The 19,487-nt window shown below is 36.5% G+C and overlaps 1 protein-coding gene across 5 annotated transcripts in view; it reads left to right on the top strand.

Moving 5' to 3' along the window:
- Positions 1 to 19,487, top strand: part of HSPBAP1 (HSPB1 associated protein 1) — a 73,583-nt gene that overhangs the window by 11,331 nt on the left and 42,765 nt on the right. For all 5 annotated transcript variants that reach the window (XM_081302818.1, XM_081302816.1, XM_081302817.1 and 2 more), the window contains one exon: positions 13,549 to 13,734. In XM_081302818.1, coding sequence (XP_081158944.1) covers positions 13,549 to 13,734 — 186 coding nt within the window. The remainder of the gene's footprint in view (positions 1 to 13,548; positions 13,735 to 19,487) is intronic.

The following is a 19,487-nucleotide window of genomic DNA, read 5'->3' as shown; positions in this document are numbered from 1 at the left end:
TTAGTCTTGAAGTCGATTTTATTCGATATGAGGATGGCCACCCCTGCCTGCTTACGAGGACCGTGTGCGTGGTATATTTTTTCCCATCCTTTCACCTTCAGCCTGTGTATGTCTTTTCCAATCAGATGTGTCTCCTGGAGGCAGCATATTGTTGGATTTGTTTTTTTAATCCATGATACCAGCCTATGTCGCTTTATTGGAGAGTTTAAGCCATTAACATTCAGAGTTACTATTGATATATGGTTTGTACTTCCATCCATGTTTGATTGTTTATCCTTTTTTAAAAAAAATTATTTTGTTTCTCCATGATTATCTTTCCCCTCGCCCTCTGTCTTTACTGAGGCACTTCCCACTGATGGTTTTGTTATTGTTTTTCATTTCTTCCTCGTGTAGTGTTTTGCTCAAAATGCTTTGCAATGCTGGTTTTCTGGCTGCAGATTCTTTTAATTTTTGTTTATCATGAAAGATTTTTATTTCGTTGTCATACCTGAAGCTTAATTTTGCTCGATACAGAATTCTTGGTTGGCATCCATTGTCTTTCAGTGTTTGAAATACATTGTTCCATGACCTTCTTGCTTTCAGTGTCTGTGATGAAAAATCCGTTGTTAACCTTATTGGTTTACCCCTGAATGTAATCTGTCTCCTTTCTCTTGTAGCTTTTAATATTTTCTCTTTGCTCTGTATATTGGATATCTTCATAACAATGTGTCTTGGCGTTGGTCTACTGTGATTTTGTGTGCTCGGTGTCCTGTATGCATCTTCAATTTGTATATCTGTTTCCTTTTTTATTTCTGGAAAGTTTTCTGTAATTATTTCATTCAGCAGGTTTCTCATTCCCTTGGTTTGAATCTCTGTACCTTCTTCTATCCCGATGACTCATAAGTTTGGTTTTTTTATGTTATCCCATAACTCTTGGATGTTTTTCTCGTGATTTTTTACCAGCCTTTCTGAGTTGGCTAGACTCTTTTCAAGATGATATATTTTGTCTTCATTATCTGACGTTCTGGCTTCTACTTGCTCCACTCTGTTAGTGATACTCTCAATTGAGTTTTTAATTTGGTTTATCGTTTCCTTCATTTCTAGAATTATTGTTTGATTCTTTTTTATAATCTCTATCTCCTGATAAAGATGCTTAACTTCTTCTTTTATCTGTTTATGTAATTCATTCTCAATGTGTTCTTTCGCTGCTTGAATTTGCTGTCTTGTATCCTCTTTAAGGTTCCATTCCATCTGTCTAAGGTGTTCCTTGAGTTCTTTATATGACCATTTTTCTGATGACTCTAGGTCCTCCTGAATATTTAGGCTGTCCTGCATTGTTTGTACTCCTTTTCTTCCTTGCTTTTTGAAGCTGCTCATGTTACTTCTTGTTCTGTTTGACTGCTGAGTTACTATTTACTCCTATAAATTTATTTGATGCTGTAGCCGCAGGTTTTAATGATGTTATCTCCTCCGCCGCAGTCTGATGACGTCAGTTCTCTGCCATAATGGTGTCTCTTGCAGCAATGTTGAGTTTTAATATGAATGCATAGAGGGTAAATACGGGATGATGATGCAGAAGAAAGTCAGGTACACAAATGGGAAAGAGGAGGTTTGGGTTTTTTTTTTTTAATGTATAGTATGCAGGTATCATAAAATTCACCATTTTATAGCTTACAATACAATTCAGTGGTGTTTAGTGTGTTCACAAGGTTGTATAACCATCACTATTTTAATTCTAAAACATTTTCATCACCCCCAGAAGAAACATCTTCCCCATTAGCAGTCACTGCTCACTACCTCTTTTCCCAGTCCAAGGTAACCATGATCTCTCTTTCTCTATGTTTTTAACTATTCTGGACATTTTATATAAATGGAATGATACCATACATGGCATTTTGTGTCTGACTTCTTTCCTGTAACATAATCTATGTTGTACAATGTATCAATACTTAATTTTCTTTTTCTAGCTGAATAATAGTCCATTGTATAGATCTATCACATTTTGCTTATCCATTCATCAGTTGATTGCCTTTAGAATTATTTATTATCTATTGTGAATAATGGTTTTTATCCTGAATAATGCTACTATGAACATCCAGGTACAAGTTTTGTTGTTGTTGTTGTCAACATGTGTTTTAAGTTCTCTTAGGCAGAGTAGAGTTGCTGGGTCATGTGCTATTAACTTTTTGAGGACATCCTTGATTCTTAATCTGAAGTCCTAAGGAGAGGAAAAAATTTGATGAAAAAAACACAGCATGCATACACATTTGTGCAGGTAACTTGAAATTTTGTGTTAAAGGGTCATCTGAAACTGTCTATGGAACTTTTAATCCTATTTTAAAATGTCATCCTCTCCAGCAACACCACTTTAGAGTGACCCTGCTTATTATCATTAAAAACTAAGTTAATGGCAAAATGCTCGTATAAGAGAAGGCTTTGCCTTCAATTATGTACTGCTGATGGGAACAGAAGGTAAGAAAAATACATTTGTTAAGTAAACGCAAGTGAAAGGGTTAGTACCTTTAGTACAATGATGACTCTATTGAGAGTCATAGAAAAGTTCATTTTTAAGCAAACTTATTACTACCTTATTATCATAAAATATATGAATGCATACAGTAAACAAGGGACTTTCATGCAGTGAGGCAGAAGACAGTCTTTGCCTTAAAAGAGCTTATAACTGTTATAAATATCACTTTTGGTGGGAAAGAGAATGTAGATGAAAAAACTTGTAGTAAGTCTGGTTGGGGTGGTGCAGGCCTGTCATTCCAGTAACTCAGGAGGCTGAGGCAGGAGGATCGCAAATTCAAAGCCAACCTTAGCAATTTAGCAATATCCTGTTACAAAATAAAAATAATAATAAAAAGGGCTAGGAATGTTGCTCACCCTTGGGGTCATCCCTGGTACCAAAATAAATAAATAAAAGAGAAAAAGTTGTAGTAGAAGATACATCCAAAAGGTAGGACACAATTAATTGGGATGTAAATATTGCGCTCATTAAATACTTTGAGGGCTGAGAAAACTAATACAAATAAGATTGATCTGTGCTTCTTAGATCAATTTCTTGAAGGTTGGTATATTTTGAATGGGAATCAATGGAAGAGACCATTTTTGGTGAATTGAAGTAGAAGGGAAGTGGTAAGCATGAACCCCAAGGGCTACTGGCCTGGAGGGCTTAGAAGAAGATGAGGAGACTGGTTCTAGTAGGGAGGAAGTAGTGGTGGAGTTGCTGGTGGAAATGAGGAAGAGGATGTCCACTGAATCCAGAGAAGATCAGGGTCAAAATAGAAATGTTGAAGTGAAGAAGAGGGAAATTGTGGGTGAAAAAGGCTTCTTAGAAAAATAAAGCAAGGCATGGCAAAAATGAGGAAGTGGAGAAGGATTTTGGGGATATGAGTGTGAGCAAGCTTTAGAGTGGTTGTCCTAGGGTGGGGGGTAATTAGGAGTTATCAATTAATGGTAATGTGATTTGGAACAGGAAACAGAACAGAGGGAGGTGAGCATGAAACCGTAGAACCAATCCCTTTGTTTTAAGATTGTTTCTGATTATGCTTAATAGCTCATTAAGCAAAAGTAGCAAAAAGAAGTGGTTAATTTCAGTGCACTGCTTACTCAGTTATTCAGAAAACTTTATTTAGCATTGCTTTATGCCAGGGGTGTAAAAGTAGAGGCTTGCCTTCGAGGATGTGATATTTTTGTTTAAAGTAATAGCTTGGAAATTATTAAAAACAAACATAAAACTACTTACTGTCAAGAATCAAATTAAATTGAGTGTGAGATGTTTCTTTTCCAGGGTCACACATTGGTTGAAGCATTTCGATGAATTTTAAATTGCAGTTATTTGAGGTAGACATCATTATATTTCTTTCTACTGAGCTTTTGTATTTACAGTTACAGTCAGGCTATGCCTTGATAAAGAGAAGAATACATCCTTAGTATTCTTCTTCTAGTCACTCCCAAGGACATGTCTCATTCCAGAGTTGCAGGAACTTGAGTTTCATGTAGAGCTGGCACTCTAACATAACTGGATTTACCTCTCTTCAGTTGAAAACACCATATTCTCTATGTCATTGTTGTTCTCAATTTTAAAAGGAGGTCAGGCAGAGGAGTTTAAAGAAAACAAAAGTCCTACATAATCCTCCAAAGTAAAGAATTCTCATACTAAAGCACATGTGCAATTCATAATGTCACTAAAATATTTTATATTCAGTAATGATGAATATCAGAAAAATATGATTGAATTTTTTATGTTTTAAAAACACATAACATAAAATTTATTGTTGTCTTAGTTTGTGTTTATTTATAAATTATAGAAATTTATTTTCTAATAGTTCTGGAGGCTGAAGAATCCAAGATCAAGGTGCCAGCAATTTTCCTTGTCGGATGAGGGCTGCTCTTTGCTTCAAAATGGCACTTTTGGCTGCATCCTCCAGAGGGAGGAATGCTGTGTCCTCACATGGTAGAAGAGGGAAGAGCAGGCTAGCCTAATGCTGTGCAAAGCCTTTTGATAAAGGCTATAATCACATGCAGGAGGAGCCTTCATGGCCTAACTACCTCTACAAGATACTACATCTTAACACTATCACTTTGGACCTCAAGTTTCAACACCTGAGTTTTGGGGGGACACAAAACATAACAGTCATCTTAACCATTTTTAACTGTGCAGTTTAGTAGTATCAAGTAGATTCACAATGTAGTGAAGGAGATGTCCAGAATTTTTTCATCTTAAATATCTGAAGCATACTATATCCATTAAAGAACTCCAACTTTTCTCCTTCCCCCAGCTGCTGGTAACTACCATTCTACTTTCAGTTTCTATCAATTTAACCACTTTTGATACCTTAGATAAGGGGAATCATAAAATACTTAACCTTTTTTCAACTCGTTTATTTTACTTAACATGATGTCTTTAAGGTTCATCCATGTGACAAAATGTCCTTCCTTTTTAATGTTGAATAATATTCCCCAGTATGTAAAAACATTCATCCATCAGTGGACATTAGAGTTGCTCTCACCACTTGGCTCTTTCATTAGTGCTTCTGTAAACATGGGTGCGCAAAGATCTCTTTGAGACCCAACTCTCGAATATCTTTAATGAAAAGTAAGATGAAATAACCAGTTTATTTTGAATTATGGAAAGATAGAAAAAACAAGTGTTAGATGAAAATATTTTGGTAGAAATTCTGAAGATACTTTGGAGCATTAGACACCATTCTTTCTAGTGTTAATTTAAAATATAGATAGATACACTTTTCCTTGCCTTAGGTTCAAGATCAGTATTACTTTTGAACTTGTAAACATTATTTATGAGTTATTTTTTGAAGAGAGGACAAATTTTCTGGGTTAACTGGGCAAGAGTTGGAAGTATAAGTGGATAAAATGAATCTAAAAGATTTATGAACCCTTGGTAACTCTTCAGCCTATAACTGTCCCATGTGCCCAACCTGATCCTGGTGGGGTGTTCATTCCCTCACCAAATGAGGCATTGATAGTGTTAAGTCACATTAACTTTAACACTAATGCCTATGGTTATTTGGTATCAAAGGAACACCTTCTAGTCCTTGAAATTCAAAGCATTTATGACTCTGTCATTTTACTTAAGCATTATTTTACCTTCCAACTTAGTTTGTATTGACATTTTAAAATGGTAGTAGGGGGCTTGGAGTTATAGCTCAGTGGGAGAGTGCTTGCCTAGCACGCATATATCCTAGGTTCTTGGAGTTTGATCCCCAGCACTGGAGAAAAAAAGTTAAATTAGTGGCTACAAGATGGGAAATTACCTTTGGTGTAAGTTTTCCCATTTAGTCTTTAACACCAATATAGTTATTTTGTTAGATATGGGTCCACTGGCATGTATATATTCAGAGATAAATTATCTCACCATGCCAGGACCCAGTTTTTTTATACATGCTGTATCGCTATATGAATATTCTCAATATCATAGCTCTTCTTGTCACCTTCTGAGAGTTTTTGAATATCTACAATTTTTCCATTAATTTTATACCTGACATGAGAGACAAGTTAATTTCAATTTCAGGATATTTGTCATGGGTTTATTCTATAAATTTTTGGGGAGTATTCTGGAGACTTGGTAAATGTACCTTATTCCTGTCTTAAAAGTCTAAGTCTCAGGTTCAAATCCAAGCCAGGTATTAATTGACTGAATCCAGATTGCTAGCAAATTCAAAGAAATGAGGTTTCAAATTATCTTGTACTTTGTGTTAATTTTTTTAAAAACTGGTTGTAACTCAGGCTGTAATAACTGGACTGAATATGCTACATTTGGAAGAAGAAAAGACTGTTGTGCAACACCTATATCAGTAATCTGTTTTTTCAGCAATTTCAGGTCATCTAGTTAGAAATTTCTGCTTGCTGCAAGTTTAGACATAACTATACTTATCCTTTAAATGCTGTTGATATTACTTCAGAATTTTTATAGCTCTTTGCAGATATTCCTGTAATGACTGGGTACATCCGGAGGCTGTTTAATTAATCTAATGTAGCCTTGCATTCTTCTTTAAATTGTAACACTTTAATTTGTTAATTTAATGGCCCAGTTCATTGTTGATTAAACTATCAGAAACCAAATTAGTTTTATCTCACAACCAGTGGATTGTTTTATTTCACTGTTGGGCCTGAAATTCTGGAACATATGCTAATTTCTTATTATGGTGAACATCCTACTGCTTTGGTGTGCACAAGCTTTATAGCATTTTTCATTCATTTAGCAAATGTTTGGGCCTTTAATATATATCAGTCACTAGACCAGTTTCTTTCTCAGCAAATTTTGGTTGGTGGGGGGTCTTCTATTAAAAAATCTCTGGGGTATCTGAGATTTTTAGATCAAATCATTAGATACATTTTTTTTTTAAATTTAACATTATGATAAAGAGAAAAATTTACTTCCTTGAAGCCATTTTGTCAAAACAAAATGTTGGGTTTTTGTAAAAGGGTAGCAAATATGCTCAAATATGAGAGCTGTTTTGAGAATATTGAAAGCCGTGTGATCCATTAAATCCCTATCTTAGAAGGACAGGTGCTTTTGATTTTCTCTGCCCTTTAAAGTATTGAAATGTTCAAAGGTTTATTATTTTACAACCATAGAGTTGAAAGAATGCTATGGTGTGTCACACAAGCCAAGGTTTATCCAGTCTAAGCCACAGAGCACTTGATAGGGAGAGTATAACTATCTTTGAAAATATCTTTGCCTAAGAAAACAAGGTGTTCTTCCAGTTATGAACAAATGACGGAGTTTTGACTATCAGCAATTATTTTTTATGCAAAAGGATTCAAGAGGTCAAAGTTTGCTGGTGTTGGTGCACTGACATAAAGGTGGACATGTTTGCATTCTTTTGGCCAAGATTCACAATTTTCTGAGCCTTTCTGTTGTCTCCCAAGCTGGCTAACCCTTTGTCAACTTTCCAGGTAGTATATTCCAGGATAAGTGCAAAAAAGCTGATTCAGCAACTTCCAGAAATACCTCTGTTCACTCCTATCTGCAAAGAAATCTGGAAAAATCAATTTTTCAGCCATTCTCCTTGTGTAGGGTTTTGCTAGCGAGAAAGGACAGAATGGGTATTGAGTAGGTAGGTGAATTAGTCAGCTCTTTGTTGCTGTGACTAAAATACCTGACAAGAACAACTTAGAGGAGAAAATGTTTATTTTGGCTCATGGTTTCAGTGGTTTAGTCCATGGCCCATCACTCTGGGCTTGAGATGAAGCAGAACATCATGGTGGAAGGGTGTGGCAGAGGAAAGCTGCCAGCTCATGGTAGCCACGAAACCAAGAAAAAGCACACTGAGCCAAAGGACAAGATATATAATTCCCAAGGGCATCCTCCCAGTGACCTACTACTTTGGCTACACTCCACCTCCCTATAGTTACCACCCAGTAATCTATTCAAATTATTAATCCATCTAGTGGATTAGTCCACTGGTTAGGTTACAGCTCTCACAATCTGATCATTTTACCTCTCAACATTCCTGCATTGTCTCACATGAGCTTTTGGTGGGGAATCTCACATCCGAACCATAACAGTAGGCAAGAAGTAGTCTCTATAGCAAGTGCAGCGCATACCGAAACCCAGTCGCTCCCCAAAACATTCCTTTCTTTTCAGAGCACACTTGGATTATTGCCTATGAATTGATCTTAAGCTTTCTTATTTTTGCCTTTTCAGATCATCCTCTCTCTCCTGAGTTGTAAGACTGAGGTTATTCCCACAGTTTTAATTCTCTAGAAGTAGGATTGTGCAGTAGGAATAACACTGGACTTGGAATCAAGGGACCTGATATCCAGTTCCAGTTCATCTGATATCTGAGCTTCCACTTCATCCTTTGGATAATAGAAATAAAATACCTTCTCTGTGTTTTAGGCTTCTTAGAGGATTAGATGAGCATTTTGTTTTAATGTATTTAACAGTACATGGCAAACAGTTAAGCATTGTTCAGTCAAATAAATGGTAATGTAATGATGATCATGTTCAAAATCAACAGAACAAGCTGTTGCTTCTGACTTTTCTGACTTACAGCAAGTCACCAGTCTGTAATTCCACCAAGTCTTTCTTTTTACCATAGCCACTTCCCACCCCACATCTGTGGTTGAAATAGTCCTTGATATTATTCTTTTACTAATTCTCCATCTCTGCCATACTCACTGCCACCCCTTGTTTAGGACCTTATTGTCACACTTCTCCTTTGACTTACCTTAACTCTCTGAGCTAATTTTAGTCCCTGTTTGCCCTTCTCATCCCACATCTGTACACACTGCTACATAGTTTTCATTTTTATGTTTAATAGATTCACCGTGGGATAGCTATATCATAATTGAGTAAGCATTTTCCTACTTTGAGGCATGAGGTTGTTTATATTTTTAGTTGTTACAAAGTGGTAGTAGATGTGTGTACTATATGTCAATTTGGATAGATATATAACATACGATTAATTATTTTGTTAGAATGAATTACTATAATTTGAGTTACTGGCATTGTGAATGATTCTTTTGAGACTTTTGCTTAATTTTCCTCATTGATTCTCAAAGGATGATTCCAATTTCTGTGTCATGAACAACAAGAGCATATCATGACATATCACGAATGCAAGTGTCAAAGTTTAGGGGGTCAAAATATGCCACTTGGACATAGTGATTATTTTGGGTTAAAGACACTTGAAGAACAGCAGATGCAGGAAAAGGGTTCTTTGACTTTCATTTTTCTCCCAAAAGCAGGAGAAAAAAAAATTCCTATGGGAAAGGCACCCGCCTATGCCAGGAAAAAGGAAGTCATTTTTAAAACCAACCTTACGGGCTCAAGGCTGAGAGAAATCTGTGCAATCAGACTTTGTTAAACTAACCCTTATGTCCCTTGTCACTTTTCTTCATTTAACTGCCCTGGCCCAAGCCCCTTTTTCTTGTCATGCTTTCCTAGTTTAATACCTTGTCCAACGTGGTATCTAAGCATTTATGATCCAGCTGCTTCTGGGGTGGTCTTCATTTCTCTTGTGAGGGCTCCCATAGACATGTAAAAGTACACTTTTCTCCTATTAACCTGTTTTATGCCAGTCCCTGCCAGACATCCTTAGGATGGGGAGAAGTTTTGCCTTCCCCTCAATAGTTTAACAAAACTTTAAAAATATATAATAAAAGGTGTGACTTGTCTATTTTCATCCACATGGAATCCTGGCACTAAGAAGATGGGGTGTATTGCAGTCTGGGTAGCTATGTACTTTACGTTGACAGGTATAGATTAATACCTTGAAATAAAGTTATCACACACATCAAAGTAAAAAAAATTAAAACCAACCATCTTTAAGGTCAAGACAAAATTTAATTTCTAGTCACATATATTGTCCTTTATGGGACTTTTCAACATGTAAATGTCACAGAAACCTGGGGCTTTCACATTAAAGATCTCAAGGGGCCTTCTTCATCTTCACTTTTCATTTCCTTTAAAAACGAGCCTTACATTTAGACAGGCACAAATTACTCAAGTTCTTCCATGAGTCCTTCCCTAATCCTCTTCCTTTATCAGTTTATAAGAAGGTTGGGTGGGGAAGGAATTTAGATTATTTATGAGATCTTTGGAATTTTTTGAATTAGGTATAAGTACAGATTAAATAACCAGAATAGAAGGTTGCTGATTGTTATTGAGAACCGTAAGTATATGTTTGAGGGTCAGAGTATGAAGCTATTTTTAACCTACCTCCCAAAGTTTCCATCTTAAGATGTCTTTAAAGAGAAACTTTCTGGCTAGGGAGGTAGTAGAAATTTGTCTGTAGTAGAAAATTGTCCTAGTATGGGCAAGGCCCTGGATCCAGTCTTAAAAACTGAGAGAGAGAGAGAAAGAAAGAGAGACACTTTCTGGTTCTTTTATCTAAAGAATACTAATCTTTACTATCCTACCTAGGATTAATATTCTGTTCTGTGAAACTTAAGTATTCAGTAAGTCAGTTTTGGTTTATACGTATACCCAGTACTGTTTATGAATGCATTGAAACCAAGAATTACTATGGGTTGCCATTTTAGCACATCTTTTATTCTTTTTTTTTTTTTTAAAGAGAGAGTGAGAGAGGAGAGAGAGAGAGAGAATTTTTTTTTAATATTTATTTTTTAGTTCTCGGCAGACACAACATCTTTGTTGGTATGTGGTGCTGAGGATCGAACCCAGGCCGCACTCATGCCAGGCGAGTGCGCTACCGCTTGAGCCACATCCCCAGCCCACATCTTTTATTCTTAAAACTTCAGTGAAAAAAAAAATCCTCTCTTCTTCCAGATTGACTGCTGTATTAGTTTTGTCTTTTTTTTTTCTTCCACATTTAACATGTGATAGAGCAAATAGAATTATGGCTGACTCTAGCAACTCTGGTTATTTCAGAGTAGTTCCCATCAGCATTTCTTTTTCCTTTTTTTAATATTTATTTTTTAGTTGTAGTTGGACACAATACCTTTATTTTATTTATTTTTATGTGGTGCTGAGGATTGAACCCAGGGCCTTGCACATGCTAGGCAAGCGTTCCACTGCTGAGCCACAACCCCAGGCCCTCCCATCAGCATTTCTTACTTTCTTTTTTTTTAATTTATTCTAATTAGCTATATATGACAGGGGAATGCAATTCAATTCATATTACATAAAATAGAGCACAATTTTTCATGTCTCTGGTTGAACACAAAGTAAAATCATACCATTCGTGTTTTCATACATGTATTTAGGTAATGATGTCTGTCTCATTCCACTGTCTTTCCTACCCCCATACCCCCTCCATTGCCCTCCCTCCCCTTTTCCCTATCTAAAGTTCATCTATTCCTCCCATGCTCTGCACAACCCCCCCATCCCCATTATGAATCAGCCTCCTTATATCAGAGAAGATATTTGGCATTTGGTTTTTTGGGATTGGCTTACTTCACTTAGCATTATATTCTCTAACTCCATCTATTTACTGCAAATGCCATGATTTTATTCTCTTTTAATGCTGAGTAATATTCCATTATGTATGTATGTATGTATATATATATATATATATATATATATATATATATATACACACACACACACACACACCACATTTTCTTTATACATTCATCTACTGAAAGGTATCTAGGTTGGATCCACAATGACATTCCTCATCGAAATAGAAAAAGCAGTCATGAAATTCATCTGGAAAAATAAGAGACCCAGAATAGCTAAAGCTATCCTTAGCAAGAAGATTGAAGCAGGTGGCATCACTATACCAGACCTTAAACTATACTACAGAGCTATAGTAACAAAAAACAGCATAGTATTGGCACCAAAATATACTTGTAGACCAACGGTACAGAATAGAGGACAAAGAGACATAAATAATCATGTTAAACAAAGGTGCCAAAAACATATATTGGAGAAAAGGTAGCCTCTTCAACAAATGGTGCTGGGGAAACTGGAAATCCATATGCAACAACTCAAAGTGCTTAAGATCTGGGAATTAAACCAGAGACCCTGCACCTAATAGAAGAAAAAGTAGGCTCCTCTAATGCAAGAATTAAAATCAAGAATAAATAAATGAGATGGATTCACACTAAAAAGCTTCTCAGCAAAAGAAACAATCAGTGAGGTGACTAGAGAGCCTACATTTTGGGAGCAAATTTTTACCACACGCACATCAGATAGAGCATTAATCTCCAGGATATATAAAGAACTCAAAAATCTTAACACCAAGAAAAAAATCAAATAATTCAGCCAATAAATGGGCCAAGGAACTGAACAGACACGTCTCAGAAGATGAAATACAATTGATCAACAAATATATGAAAAAATGTTCAACATGTCTAGCAATTAGAGGAATGCAAATCAAACTACTCTAAGATTTCAACTCACTCCAGTCAGAATGGCAGTTATTAAGACTACAAACATAAGTATTGGTGAGGATGTGGGGAAAAGGGCCCGCTCTTACATTGCTGGTGGGACTGCAAATTGGTGCAACCAATCTGGAAAGCAATATGGAGATTCCTTGGAAAACTGGGAATGGAACCACCATTTGACCCAGCTATCCCACACCTCGGTTTATACCCACAGGACTTAAAAACAGTATATTATAGGGACACAGCCACATTAATGTTTATAGCAGCACAGTTTAGCTTAGTTAACTTGTGTATCCACATAGAATTATAAGAGGTTATGAGGGACAAGAGGGAGGGGAAAAAAAGGGAGAGAATTGAACAACAGCAGGGGAGGTAGAGAGGGAAGATGGGAGGGGAGGGGAGGGGAGGGGGGATAGTAGGGGATAGGAAAGGTAGCAGAATACAACAGTCACTAATATGGCATTATGTAAAAATGTGAATATGTAACAGATGTGATTCTGCAATCTGTATTTGGGGTGAAAATGGGAGTTCAAAACACAATTTGAGTCAACTTGTGTATCCAACCATTTCTTACTTTTTTACATAATTCTCAAATTACAAAACAATTTTTCTTTCTGCATTGGTGGAGCTTGAACCCTTGTGTATACTAGGCAAGTTTTCCACCACTGAGCCACTTCCCAGCTGTAGCCGCAATGTTTTCTAAAAATTGTCATCTTCTAAAATATAAAACAGTTGGAAAGCCTTTTGTTTGAATACCAAAGTTTCATATTTGACATGGAGAATGGTAAATATTTACCATATTAAAACATTCAAAATTTAATATGAAAGAAATCATTTAAGAATTTTATGATCCTTTGAGGTCAAGTATATATGTATGTAGTGATAGATGAACTGTAAGTATAGTGTAATTTTGTTGTTGTTGTTGTTGTTGTTACTAGGGATTGAACTCAGAAGCACTCAACCACTGAGCCCATCCTCAGCCCTATTTTGTATTTTATTTAGAGACAGGGTCTCGCTGAGTTACTTAGCGCCTCCCCTGATGCTGAGGCTGGCTTTGAACTCTATCCTTCTGTCTCAGCCTCCCAAGTGGCTGGGATTTTAGGCATGAACCATTGCACCTGTCAGTATGATATAATTTACATAGTAAGATTTGCCAGCACAGAAACGTCATTAGCTATTTTTTCTGCCTGTGATGTGAAATGACTTTATGTTTATCTGTTGCTCTATTCATTTCTGCTCTAGGTCAATGTGTCAAACCTTTTACCCCTGAGAAAGCAAAAGAAATTATAATGTCTCTACAACAGCCTGCAATCTTCTGTAACATGGTTTTTGATTGGCCAGCACGACACTGGACTGCTAAACACCTTTCTGAGGTCCTTCACGGCAAGCAGATACGATTCAGAATGGGAATGAAAAACACAGACACAGGTAAACCTGGTAATCATCATAGTGATAATGCCTCTTCGGTAGCTCTTGTACACCCTCAGCATTGGTTTCCTTATCTTTAGAGAATCCTTTATTTCTGATCTGCTTTTTGACCATTTATTGTAAAGATAGGAAAATTTTATTGGAATACTTTGACTTGAGGCAGATTTTTTTGTGTTTTTGTTTTTTAGACTAAGCAATATAGTTTAAACTCCCATACAAAATGATAATGTTTGTTCACGTATTGTAATGTAAGTTGCTAGGCATTCTTGTGGTTCCTTGAATGTAGTAGATATTTAATAATTATTTGTTACTATGCTATTATTTATCTTCCCATGTAACTGAGAAAGAGCAACACTGCAAAATAATACAATAGCATGATGTAATAATACAATACCAGTGCTACAGTGTAATAATCAATAATACAATCTAATAGTCCCTTCTACTTTTGACTCACAGAGAACATATCCTTCAGGCTGTAGTGCTTAGTCTTGCTCCTAATTGTATCTACTGCTTTATCAGCTGCCTGGCCTGTATTGCACTACACAAAAATGAAAAACATGCAGAGTTGTTTCTGTGTGTATGTATGTGGGCTGGGGATTGAACTCCAGGCCTTATGCATGCTAGGCAAACACTCTGCCACTGAGCTATATCTCCATGCTCACTCCATTTTTGAGGTGAAGTCTGTTGCTCAGGCTGGTCTTGAACTCCTCAGCTCAAGTATCCTTCCACCTCAGCCTCGTGCATAGCTGGGACTTTAGTTGAGCACCACTATGCAAGCTAGTTTTTTATTCTCTTGAGCAGTTTGATTTTGCCTGCTCCCGTTACTTGCCAGAAGACTTCTAACATTCCTTTTCCCCTCTTTCATCAGGTTAAGCAGCTACTATTAACTGTAAAATTAAATTTAGTATGAAGGAACAGTGCTATTTCTAGTCTAAAGGAGTCCATAACCATTGTCTGGTGTTTTAATTTGTATTTCAAGTTTTGTAGTCAATTTGGGTTTTTTTTTGTTTTTTGTTTTTTGGGTTTTTTTTTTTTTTCTTTTAGGATCGAATCGTGGACCTCACATGATTCTCCACTGAGCCATACCCCTACCATAGAAATTCAGTTTTTAAGCATTGCAGTGAAGAGGGGCTGGGGACATAGCTCAATTGGCAGATTGCTTGCCTTGCAAGCACGAGGCCCTGGGTTCAATCCCCACCACCACCAAAAAAAAAAAAAAAAAAGGAATTGCAGTGAAGTGACTCATGAACTATCTGTTAATAGTTCAAGAGGAACTAGAAAATTCCCCATTTTCTCTTTCAGCAGTTCCACATTTTTCTCTCATGTTGACCTTCTAGTATATCTTGTGAAATTAATTCGTTTTTGGTGTCTGGAGTCCTCTTGAATTTCTGATAGATAGAGCAGGATTGTTATACCTGGAACTCTTTGGCATCTCATTCCAGTCACAGACTGAACTCTTTATTGTATTTTAAAATTAAATACTAGACTAGCATCTATAACATAAAATGAGATCGTGCCTTTTCCTTCTTGATTTTAGTGAAATATATCTGCCACTCCTTGAAGCATCTTTTAGATACTAATTTGGAGAGAAATGGAAATTGTCATTTTTTCACATTCTGATTACACCCCAGACACATCATCCCTACTACTAGTAGCTGACACTTGTTGAGAGCTATCACCTCAGGTTTGTTCTAAGTGCTTTATGCATATCCACTCTCTTAATCTGCTCATACTTCCTAGAATTGTACTACCATTATCCCATTTTATAGATGAGACGTAGTAATTTGATATGTTTAAGTTAATACTAAAGCATAAAAGAAAAAGGAAAATATCTCTGTAATTGTAAGAAACTATACTGAGTTCTTAGTAAAGATGATTAGGTCTTTTTAAAAATTCAGGTAAAGTTTGCATTTCAGACATTGAATAGTATGCAGTTCAGTGGCTATTAGTATATTCACAGTGTTGTACAATTTGTTAGTATATTCTCATTGTTGTCTAATTTCAGAACATTTCACTATCCCATAAAGAAGTAAGTACCCCTTAAGCAGCCACTTCATTTTGCTCTACCCTATCCCTGGAACCACTAGTCTACTTTCTATGAATGTACCTATTCTGGATATATCATAAAAATGGAATCAGACATGATTTGGCCTTTTGTGTCTGGTTTCCTCTACTTAAGCATGTTTTTAAGGTTCATCCATGTACTAGTACAAGCTGAATGTCCCTAGTCTGTAAATCTGAAATGATCCCAAATTCGAACTTTTCAAGTGTTAAAATTATGCTACAAGTAGAAATTCCATACCTGACCTCATATGACAGATCATAGTCAAAAATGAAGGTGCACCATAGATGTGTAAAATTCCCTTCTCTCTATTAATACACACATACACACACACACACACACACACACGCATACACGTACATACACTTATGTATGTGCCAGTATTCCAAAATCTGAAACCTGAAGCACTTCTGGTCTCAAGCATTTCAGATAAAAGATGCTTAACTTGTATGCATCAGTACTTCTTTTAGCTGCTAAATAATACTCTGTTATTTGAATATACGTAATTTTTTTAATCTACTCATCGGTTCGGTTGTTGGACATTTGGTTCTTTCCACTTTGGGGCAATTATGACTAATGCTACTATGTACATTTGTGAACAGATTTTTGTGTGGATATATGTTTTCATTTCTTGTGAATAGGTACCTAGGAGCAGAATTGCTAAGTCATACAGTAAATATGTTTAACATTTTGAGGAATTGCCAAACAGTTTTCCTTAGTGTTTGTACCTGTGATATACTAAAGTTCCAATTTCCTGTAGCCTTGCCAACACTTCATTTTTGAAAACTGTAGCCATCCTAGTACAGTGAAGTGTTATCTTAGTGTAATTCTGATTCACATTTCCTTATGATCAGTATCGTTGAGCATCTTTTCATGTATATATTGGCTAATAGAAATGTCCATTCAAACCTTGACTTACTTGTTTTTTATTGTTGAATTAGAGTTCTTAAATATCCTAGGTATAAGGTTCTTATCAAATATATGACTTGCACATGTTTTGTCCCATTCAGGGCATGGTCCTGATAATTTGTTCTTTTTAAAATCACTACTGAATAAATAAATGTAATACTACCACAGGCAGTATAGAATAATAGTACGAGAGAGCCACTAGAGTCAGCCTGCATGAGTTTAAATTTTGGTTTACTGTGGGACCTGAGCAAGTCAATTAACTTCTCTGAATGTTAGAAATATTTTCAAGAGGGCTGGGCATGGTGGCACACACCTGTAATCCCAGCAGCTTGGGAGACTGAGGCAGGAGGATCAAAAGTTTAAAGGCAGCCCCAGCAATTTAGTGAGGCCCTAAGCAACTAAGTGAGACCCTGTCTCCAAATAAAATACAAAAAGGGCTGGGGATGTGGCTCAGTGGTTAAGCGCCTCTGGGTTCAATTCCCAGTACTAAAAAGAAAAAAAATATTTTCAAGAGTAAGTGATTTCATATGCCTAGAACATTTGGAATAGTGTCTAGCTTATTGTTAGTGTTCAAGAAATGTTATTTTAAAATATAAAAATAAAAGTATGACTTCTTTAGGGCTGGGGCTGTAGTTCAGTGGTAGAGCACCTGCCTCCACATTGTAAGGCACTGGGTTCGATCCTCAGTATCACATAAAAATAAATATTTTTTTAATTTTTTTTTTATTGATTGTTCAAAACATTACAGAGCTCATGATATATCATCTTTCATACATTTGACTCAATTGGGTTTTGAACTCCCATTTTTACCCCAAATACAAATTGCAGAATCACATCGGTTACACACTCACATTTTTACATAATGGCATATTAGTGACTGTTGTATTCTGCTACCATTCCTTTTTTTAAAAAAAGTATGACTTCTTTAATGTAGAAAAGACAAAAAATGAAAAATCCCAAGAACCTTAAAAACACCTGAACTACTACCTAGAGGTAGATAGTCTTTAGTTACAGTTTAATGTTCATCAACATGGGCCTTTTTGTATTCAAAAAATGAATTATTTTTCACACCTGCTTTTCTTTTTAGTTAACATATTCTGAGCAGCTACTCTTGTCATTCAATGTGACTTTTAAATGGCTACCTAGTCCATTCTATGGTAGTATGATAATTTTTAAAAAAATTCTATTTGGGTTATTTATATTTATTTTTTTTTTATTGGTTGTTCACAACATTACAAAGCTCTTGACGTATCATATTTCATACATTAGATTGAAATGGGTTATGAACCCCCAATTTTACCCCAAATGCAGATTGCAGAATCACGTCGGTTACACATCCACAATTTTACATAATGCCCTATTAGTAATTGTTGTATTCTGCTACCTTTCCTATCCCCTACTATCCCCCCTCCCTTATTTATATTTCTTACAAGCTTTAAATTTATAAATACTGCTGTAGGGAACATCTTTGCAAACAAATCTTGTCCAAGTTCCTGGTTATTTCCCTTAAGAGAGATTCCTATAAGGAGAATTACTGGGTCAGAGGATATGAAAATTATCATCAGCAGCAGCACTATCTGAAGTTTCTTACACCAGAACCTCTGAGTCATTCTGAGTGCCCTGTCATTCTGGTGGGTCGTGACTCACATTCTGAACATCTGGCAGCACCTGCTTTCCTCTCTCTCCATGGCTAGCCCATAGTCATCTCCTGCTGTCTCTCCATCCATGGCTAAGTAGCCTCTTCCCTAGTCCAGTTTCTCCATCCATCTCCATGTCTTACCCTTCCCAGGCCATTCCTTTTTTTTTTTTTCTTTAAAGAAAGGGAGAATTTTTTTAAAGAGAGAGTGAGAGAGGAGAGAGAGAGAGAGAGAGAGAGAGAGAGAGAACTTTCAGTATTTATTTTTTAGTTCTCGGCAGACACAACATCTCTGTTGGTATGTGGTGCTGAGGATCGAACCCGGGCCGCACGCATGCCAGGCGAGCGCGCTACCACTTGAGCCACATCCCCAGCCCAAGAAAGGGAGAATTTTTTAAATATTTATTTCTTTTTTAGTTCTCGGCAGACACAACATCTTTGTTTGTATGTGGTGCTGAGGATCGAACCCGGGCCGCACGCATGCCAGGCGAGCGCGCTACCGCTTGAGCCACATCCCCAGCCCCCAGGCCATTCCTCATGCTATAATCAGGAATAATTTTTAAATAAACAAATCTAATATTATAATTCTACTTAAAGCCCTTTAATGATTTTCCTTACCCTTAGGCTAAAGATCCAAATTGTTTATTGTGGTGTAGAAGGCCCAGCATAATTTCTCTCTCCCCCAACTTGGGCCAGAGAAGTGTGTTTTCAATTTCTCTATTTCTGGGGATTTGCTTTTTCCTACTTTGGGGCATTTGTGTATGTATCTAGCCATAGCTCTCTGTATTTCTAGTCATTGTGGGTTTTTTCCCCCCATTTTCCTTTCCCGTAGATTTATCTGGTTAGTTGCTTTTCTTCCTTGAAATCTTAACTTAAATGGCATTCTTTCCTGACCATATCTATCATCCTCTACCCCCCAAATCATGTGTGGCTTCAGATTATCCCAGAATACCTTGTATTTCTTAGCCATACTAAGTATAGTTTTAATCACATGGACAGTTGTGTAAGTAATCACCTGATTAAGGTCATTTTCTGTGAGACCAAGGGCCATGTCTCATCCTGGGCAGAGCACCTAATAGACATTCAGATATGTGTGGAGTGAAAGAATGATATGTATGACAAGCACCTTAGAGAAAAGTTGTTTCC

The sequence above is a fragment of the Spermophilus citellus genome (genome assembly GCF_964194105.1).
Source record: "Spermophilus citellus genome assembly, chromosome: 7".
Classification (NCBI taxonomy): domain Eukaryota; kingdom Metazoa; phylum Chordata; class Mammalia; order Rodentia; family Sciuridae; genus Spermophilus; species Spermophilus citellus.
Note: the sequence above shows the minus strand (reverse complement) of the source record. Positions and strands in the feature narration are given on the sequence as shown.